General features: G+C 42.4%; 1 protein-coding gene across 5 annotated transcripts in view; it reads left to right on the forward strand.

Annotated features, from left to right (window-relative positions):
* Positions 1-7,334, forward strand: part of specc1 (sperm antigen with calponin homology and coiled-coil domains 1) — a 73,970-nt gene extending 66,636 nt beyond the window's left edge. For 3 of the 5 annotated variants that reach the window (XM_037120257.1, XM_037120258.1, XM_037120259.1), the window contains 3 exons: positions 512-628; positions 2,243-2,302; positions 5,365-7,334. In XM_037120257.1, coding sequence (XP_036976152.1) covers positions 512-628; positions 2,243-2,302; positions 5,365-5,454 — 267 coding nt within the window. In that variant the 3' untranslated portion in view covers positions 5,455-7,334. Of the gene's footprint in view, positions 1-511; positions 629-2,242; positions 2,303-5,364 lie in introns of those variants that run through there. The other 2 variants (XR_005078666.1, XR_005078667.1) reach the window with 1 other exon arrangement.
* Positions 7,335-7,659: the final 325 nt, after the last annotated feature.

Here is a 7,659-nt window from a genome sequence, read left to right on the forward strand (position 1 = left end):
TAGAAGACACCGGAAATAACTTATCTGTCCAACAGGGAGCCAAAGATGCCAAACAATAGCCTGGAGGAAGTCTTTCCTCCAAACTCTCGACTCTTATCAGACACTGAATAGGCTGTATAGGGTCCAAGAGGTGACAATGTTCTGTGAGTCGTGCACACACACACAAAAACACAACAGGCTGGACGTGCTGCTATGCACGTTCTTCACCCTGAGGAGAGATCAGAGAGAGCCTCGGAGGCCTGAATGGGATCCTAGAAGAAGATCCTCCAAAGGAAACACGACCGGGCTTTAATGGATGCTGAAAGTCCCAGAACAGCTCATAACAGCATTACATTTAAAGTCTTGTGTTGTTTCCTGTGGTTCTGTGACTTAATGGCTTTTATCATGGCATGATCATGTTGTCAAGAGGCTCACTCTCCCACACGTTTTATGGGCACTTTAAGCTCATTATCATTCTGTGGTATTGACATTGCATTGTTTTGACATGTACATTTTATTTTTTTCACTACAGAATATCGATGTCACCAACTTCAGCAGCAGCTGGAGTGACGGCCTGGCTTTCTGTGCTCTCCTGCACACATATCTGCCAGCCCACATCCCATACCAGGAACTCATCAGTCAAGATAAGGTAGAGGACTACAGGAAAACACACACGTACAGTACACGTACCAATATTACAGTATTAATGGTTTCAGTCTTAAAAGATAGATCAGTGATTCAACAAAAGATTCACCACTTAATCGTAAAAACAATCTGTAGATTAAATCACGATGAAAATAATTGTCACAGCTGAGGCCCTACAAATGACACACAACACTTTTAATGCACACAGGCTCTCCTCTCACACACTTACATTTATTCTTTCCTCGCACACATCATCGTCGAACCAGCTCGCACACATGCTCGGATTCAGTCATCACTTGGGTTGTGACCTATGCATATTTGTGAGGAAAGCAAAACACACAGCTCGCTCCGTTTCTTGTTGTCCTCTCCCTGCCTCGCCGGATTTGTGTCTGTAGAAAACGATGTGGCACACCAAGCCACAATAAGTTGTTTGTGGAAAATGTGAACCTGTAAACTGTGGCCTGCTTATGTGGCGCAGGTCTGAAAAATGCACGTTTGCCAGGAGGAAAATAATGTCTCCGTGATGCTTTGTCATTTTTTCCACCATTAAGCTGCACATTCCACACTTCCTTTATGAACTTGTATAGGTTTTATAGGTCTACCATTTTGTCCACACAGCATTTACAAAAACAGCCAGAAGATGAATTATGAATGAGGCGTTTGTGTACTGTAAGTGAACCTGAGCACAGCGCAGCAGCGGCTGTATGGCTCGGTGATGACAGCTCTGCAATGTGGCCATGCAGGTGGTACATACATTAGCTTTGCAAACAATACGGTTCCTCTCTGGAGACCGCTACATCCACAAAACAATAGATAAAACACCTCCAACCTGGCCTGACACATCCGATGTGACATATTAGTCGCGTCTGGCATGTGTGCACATTCAGGTCGGTGTGAACGCGTAACACTGTGTTGATGACAGAGACATTGTGCTGCCAGTCACTGAATAATTCAATAGAAGCGTGTTGGCTTTAATAACTCTTGTTGAGTGACTCTCCCTGAGGCCCAAACACCCGACCTCTTCCCAGTTTAATCTGCCCTCCCAGTAATCCCATTACTGCCCTCCTTCGTGAGATGTTTTTAAGTAAACAAGGTTACAGGTGGACCTGCGTTTCAGGTGGAAGAGGGGAAATGAGTTCTACAGCTGCAGAACTAATTCCAGTTCATGCATTTTTCATCCCGGCTACGCTAATGTCTGGAGGCAGTTAATACGACGGTGCTACTGCTTGTGAGAGTTTCAATTTATGACACAAGGACCTACACTTTTAATTCAAAAGGCAGACCAAAATTTAACTTGATGTGGAGATAGACAGAAAAAAAAAACTACTCAAAACTCAACTCATTAGGCTAAATCTTTTGGGATGAAGTCCACGAGGATTGTTGATGAGGCTCATAAAAATGTTTGTTTTTACAGAGAGATGATTCCCCAGTAAGGCTTCAGGCTATCAAACAAAACATAATACACTGAAATGTTCATACAAACAAGTTCAGGCGTACTTTTGTCCATGATTGCGTCTTTGGTTTTTGTAAGGGTTTATAAATGTATTTGTGCTTGCTTTTTGAAGCGCTGTGTGTGTCTCCCAGTGTCTCTACACACGATGGTTTATTTTTCCTTCAGATCCGGAATCTGACCCTGGCTTTCCAGGCTGCCGAGAGCATTGGCATCAAACCGTCCCTGGTGAGTTGAGCCGCCGCAGACCTCACACACACTTTGATAACACAGAGGGCCCCTTTGATTAGACAAATTGGAAACCGTACACTTTGATTTGCCCGACTTTCAGGATCAGAAGAACCATTTTATCAGACCATTTCCCCTCCCCCGACAGTCTTGTGCTGATAGTTGAGTCATATCGGTTACTGAGTTTGCCTCCAGCCTGCGTTCCTGCACTGTGCGCTCTGGCAACCTGCAGCACTATGCATCAAGAGAAAAACTAACCTAATATATAATTCAGATTTAATCTGACTTTGATTAGCTGTGTTGGTTTGTGCAAACATTAGCAGCTCTCACAAGTTGGTGAGTAACAACCCGCTGCTCCACTGAAATATTTAGACTTTGTGAGAAATCCCTCCATGTTTCCGTGCCATTGAGTAAACACTCAAAGTGCCTTAATCGGCAACATATTTACATTCAGTGAAGCATTTTAATGTGTTTACGGTAGCAAATTTGAAGTAGACTTTCTGGCAAAAACTCTTATTTACATTCTCGCAGAGAGTTTGATGAGAAAAAGATGCCACTCTCATATCTAGCTATGGGACATCATGAAAATTTCATATAATAGCAAATACTTCTCTTATATCGCAGGTCCCCCAGCAGAAAGGAAATCACATCTGATTTCGGCTTCAACTGGGGTTGTAGTGACTGGACAAATGCAGGCTGCTATTGTGCCAACTCAGAATGAATTAGGAGATCAATATAGGACTCCCCTCCGAATGACCCCTGTCCGCTTCAAACCACTGAAAAGAACAGCAGATGAAACATATTCAGTCATCATCTGTCATGTGAAAAAAGCAACATTGTTGAATCTTTGGTTGAAAATAATGCATCCTTGTAAGGTTCCCATCACTTCCCATCAATCTTTTTTTTTTTCAGGGCTTTTAAAAGGTGCTAATGTGCGGGTGAATCAGGAGGTCATTTTGGGATAAAAACAACAACACCACTGCATTTTGGCTGCGAACGCTGTAAATCTGTCAGAGATCCTGAATCACGCGTCTTGTATTAAACGGTCATGTCACTGCCTGCAGGTCATAAGGCCGGAGCTGTTTACACCAATCGCAACCTTTATGTTTTTATGCTTCCATGCTTGGGTTTGTTTGTTTGTTTGTTTGTTTTTTCCCCATATCTTTTGTCGTTCTTATGTAAACACACACATATCAGTGCCAGCAACAGTGTGGACACTAAACAGTTTAAAGCTCACCAGGTCAAGTGAGTTCCTTACTGATAAAAACAGATTTAGAGGAATAATCTGCAGCCATTGGGAGTGACGTTTTACTCCTCAGAAGAGCTGCACGTCCTCGTGGCATGTTAACACATCGTGGAAGTGATTGCAGAGTGTCTGAGACATGCAAGTGTTAAACTGATGTGACCCCACTCCCCCCCTGCTCTACATCTGTACGTGATGTCTCGCCTTGTTACTATCTGTGCAGTTCTTTGGGTTTTGGGGAACATGACAGTACAGATAAATGTTGTTGCATTTTTGTTCCTTTTAGAAGTCTGTTGAAAAATAACTCTTCTGAGATGACTTAAGAAAATACACAAAGTCCAGTAACGACTCGTTTGCTCTGAATCTGGAGGACCCAGTTTGACATCGGCGAGGGAATTAATCAAGCTCCGATACCAAAGTTTACTTTGTCTTATTAATTCTCCATTATGTGCTTGTGGTTACAAGATTGGATAAGCGGACAGTGCAATCTCGTTCCCATGTCAGTGACCTAATACCCTAAACAAATAAATGACTGTAACTACCACTGGCTCTCTCTAGTCTCCTCTGACGGACTTTAATATTTTGTTTTCAACTCCTTCTGCCTGTGCTGCATAAACACAAGCTTCAGAGGCTGAGACATCGTGGAGGTGACTGCGCGTAAATCTGAGCTAACGGAGGCCGAGCCCAACTCATCACTGTCAGCCAGGATTTGTCTCTCCGAGTAGCCAGATCAGAGATTTTAAGACATTTTAATTAAGAGTGTCTACCATAAATTCACACTGAACAGCACAACACATTAATTTGTCCTGCAAAAGCTCTCTGCTCCAAAAAAAAGCAGTAATACTGCCTGCAAAGTTCTTCTTTATTTGTTAGGCCAAGGCAAAAACTCTAAAGAAACTAAAATTATGTTTCGTTTTGTTTTTTTAAGCTGTTAACAGTAATTGATCCCTTTTCAACATTGAGTTAAACTACTTTGGTAATTGATTAGTTGACCAAAAGTAAAAATTCTCAGATTTCAGCTTCTTTAATGTGATTTCTTTGTTGTTTCTTGAGACATTTGAGGACTCTTTCTTGGGAAGCACTTATCAACATTCATTCATTCATTCATTCATTCATTCATTCATTCATTCATTCATTCATTCATTTATTTATTTATTACCATTTTCTGACATCTTATAGACCAACAAATGTATGGATTCATCAAGAAAATAATCAACACATTATTGACAAGGAAACATAAATGAGTTGCAGCCCTACTGCCATTCAGTAACCCAAGTTAAATATCCTTTCCAGCCGGCTGACTTAAAAACTCTCACCTTGTATGTATCTCTGTGCCATCTACCTGGCCCATCCTCAGTGACTGTGGTGCCTCGAAAAACCCAGTTTAGCCCTCAATGTGTTTTGGAATGATAGCGGATGAGTTGCCTCTGTACGCCAAATTAAACAGCATGTGATCATTTTCACTAAAATCTGTATTCAAACATTTGACGTCTGTGAATTGCATGATTGTACTCTGTGATCTCCAACATGAAGAATGTGTCTCAGATTGAGGGGAGTGCAGCATCCGACAGCAGCTGCCCATTTACACATTTAACTGCCACAGGGATTTGTAAATGTTTATAACAGTTGTGCTTACACAAGGGGGCCATGTACCCATTCAGGATTCAGCAACACATACTCAGGAGTTTAACGTATGGGAAGGGTCAGATGAGATGCTGTCATTATTTTCATTTGGTGCTGGTTTTCCTGATAGTGGTGCTGTTTGTAACGCTGCTTTTGAAATTCTAGCTCCTTGAATCCTTCTCTCTGTCCCACACAGGACATCGAGGAGCTGATGAAGACGGACAGGCCGGACTGGCAGAGCGTCATGCTGTACGTCTCTCAGATATACAAGTACTTTGAGACCTGACATGCGGTGTGAAGAGGATCGGAGGCGCTGCAGCACTTTTTTTCTGTCGCCACTACATTCACCTTCCAGACAGACAGGACGCTGCCCCAACCTCGACGCTTCTCCTGCCTGTGACTCAAAAACCAAATCTTACAAAGACTGCCATCGGGAGAGACATTACCAGTCTGAACTTGTGCCAAAACACAACTTACACGAGACTCAATCATACAAAGCTCAATCTATGCATGGTTAAAGTGGAACCTTTCTGTCTGAGTGTGCAGCGTGATCGTCTCCTTCCACTGAGTGAACCTTTGGTACATGTGGCTTCAGAGCATCTCTCCCCACAAGCTGAGCAGCTTATTGTGAACGAGCCGGAGTTGTGCTTCACAGAGCAAGAAAAGTATTTTGACAGGTTTGAGCTGAAGCCCTTTATATTTCCCACCTTTTAACTGTGCGTGTCCATAAAGACATTAAACAAGACTAGCTGCCATCTGTGACGCCACACTAGAGAACAATTTAACACTAAAAAAGTTGCTGAATAGTTTTGTAGAGATTATTTTTTAATGAAGAGAACAGATTGATGTCTATGTTCGCGTCGTTTTATGGCATTTAGGGTTTGGCTTGAATCACGCCGTCACCGTCGTTCCTGTGCCCTGCTGCGCTGTTTCTCCACGTCTTCCATCAAATCGCTCCCCAGCAGCGCCGAGATCGGAAAGTGGCCGAAGGTATGTAACTTGCTGCTCAGAGACATAAACTGATCCCTGGACTGGTATACCGATCCTTGGAGTGGTATGCCGCTGTGATGCCACTAGTATCCCACTGACACATGGTGGTATGTGCTGCTTGAGATTGTCATGCCATTAAAAATACTATGAATATGCAAATAAAATGCCACTGGGCTGGTTTTACGACAAATACTGATGTAAATTTATTCATTTTTTAGTCTTTTTAGACTTACCTTTAATAACTTAACACATTTCCGTTAATAAAGGAATGAATGCATTTACTTGGTTGGGATGTATGCATGTAGACAGTAATTCCACTCGGGATTCTTGCATTATGATAGTAAAGTAATATGTCTAAATTTCTGCCTATAACCTATTCAAAGCTAATGAAAGAGCTAGCCTTAGCTAACATGTCTAATGTTAGCCCAGCCACAGCAGCCAGTCTGTCTGATCAATAACAGAAACTTTGAGCCAACCAACCAAACAATAGTTACTGACAGATTTTCCTTAACAGGAGAGCATACATTACTTCATGTACTTCAACTGGAATAAGCTGCTAGTAAAGAAAACTATGGCTGAGCTTGAGTCTTGATCAAGCCAATGCTGCACGCCTAATACCGACACACCACTCCTCTGATACACTGATCCAGCGTATAAGCCTTTGGGCATCGATATACCTACTGTTCCAGAGGTATAAGCCTTCCGACATCGGCATAATAGTTTCAAGCGGCACATACAGTCATGTGATGGTGGAATACCATTGGAATGACATCGGCATACCACTCCAAGGATCGGTATACCAGTTAAGGGATCCGTATATGGCGCTGAGCAGCAATTGACATACCTCTGGCCACTTTTCAATCTCGGCGTGAAGAACTATGGTACTGCAGCTGCTTTGCGAAATGTACATTTATACTTGGCATGCCATGTTAAATAACAGAGGAGAGGACGACTTTTACACGTGAGAGACGAGGCACAACACTTTCTCTGTGGTACGATTTAGACATGCCTCCATTTGCAGACGTTTTGAAAGATTAAAAAGTGTTATTTATTTATTTACATGCATCCTTGAGAAGACGTGAGCGTGTGGACAGAAAAGTTTTCTATTCTACGGATGTCAGAGTCGGAAGACTGTTGGAGTGAACTCAATAAAGTATTGTCAAGTTTTATATTCAACAGTTCAGTCTTGTTTTTTGCAGGTTTTGACACAGAGATGCTCCTCTTCTTCTTCTTCTTCTTCTTTTTTTCCCCAGTGAACCCACCAGCTTCTTGGCGGGTTGCTATAGTTGAGGTTAAGCTGCTTTTCCACTGTGCCCATTAAAGCTCTGTGCCAGGGTTGTAAAACATTGGTGTGTGTGGGAACAGAGTGGAAACGCATTTTAGCAGCTGCAGGTACCCATGGAGAGATATCTGCAGACAATAAAATGGGTCTGAGGAGAGTTAAATAAGGCTTGATTTGGTGAAGGACATCCTTTATTGGGTCTGTTTGGCAAATACAGTG

The sequence above is a fragment of the Acanthopagrus latus genome, chromosome 13 (assembly GCF_904848185.1).
Source record: "Acanthopagrus latus isolate v.2019 chromosome 13, fAcaLat1.1, whole genome shotgun sequence".
Classification (NCBI taxonomy): Eukaryota; Metazoa; Chordata; class Actinopteri; order Spariformes; family Sparidae; genus Acanthopagrus; species Acanthopagrus latus.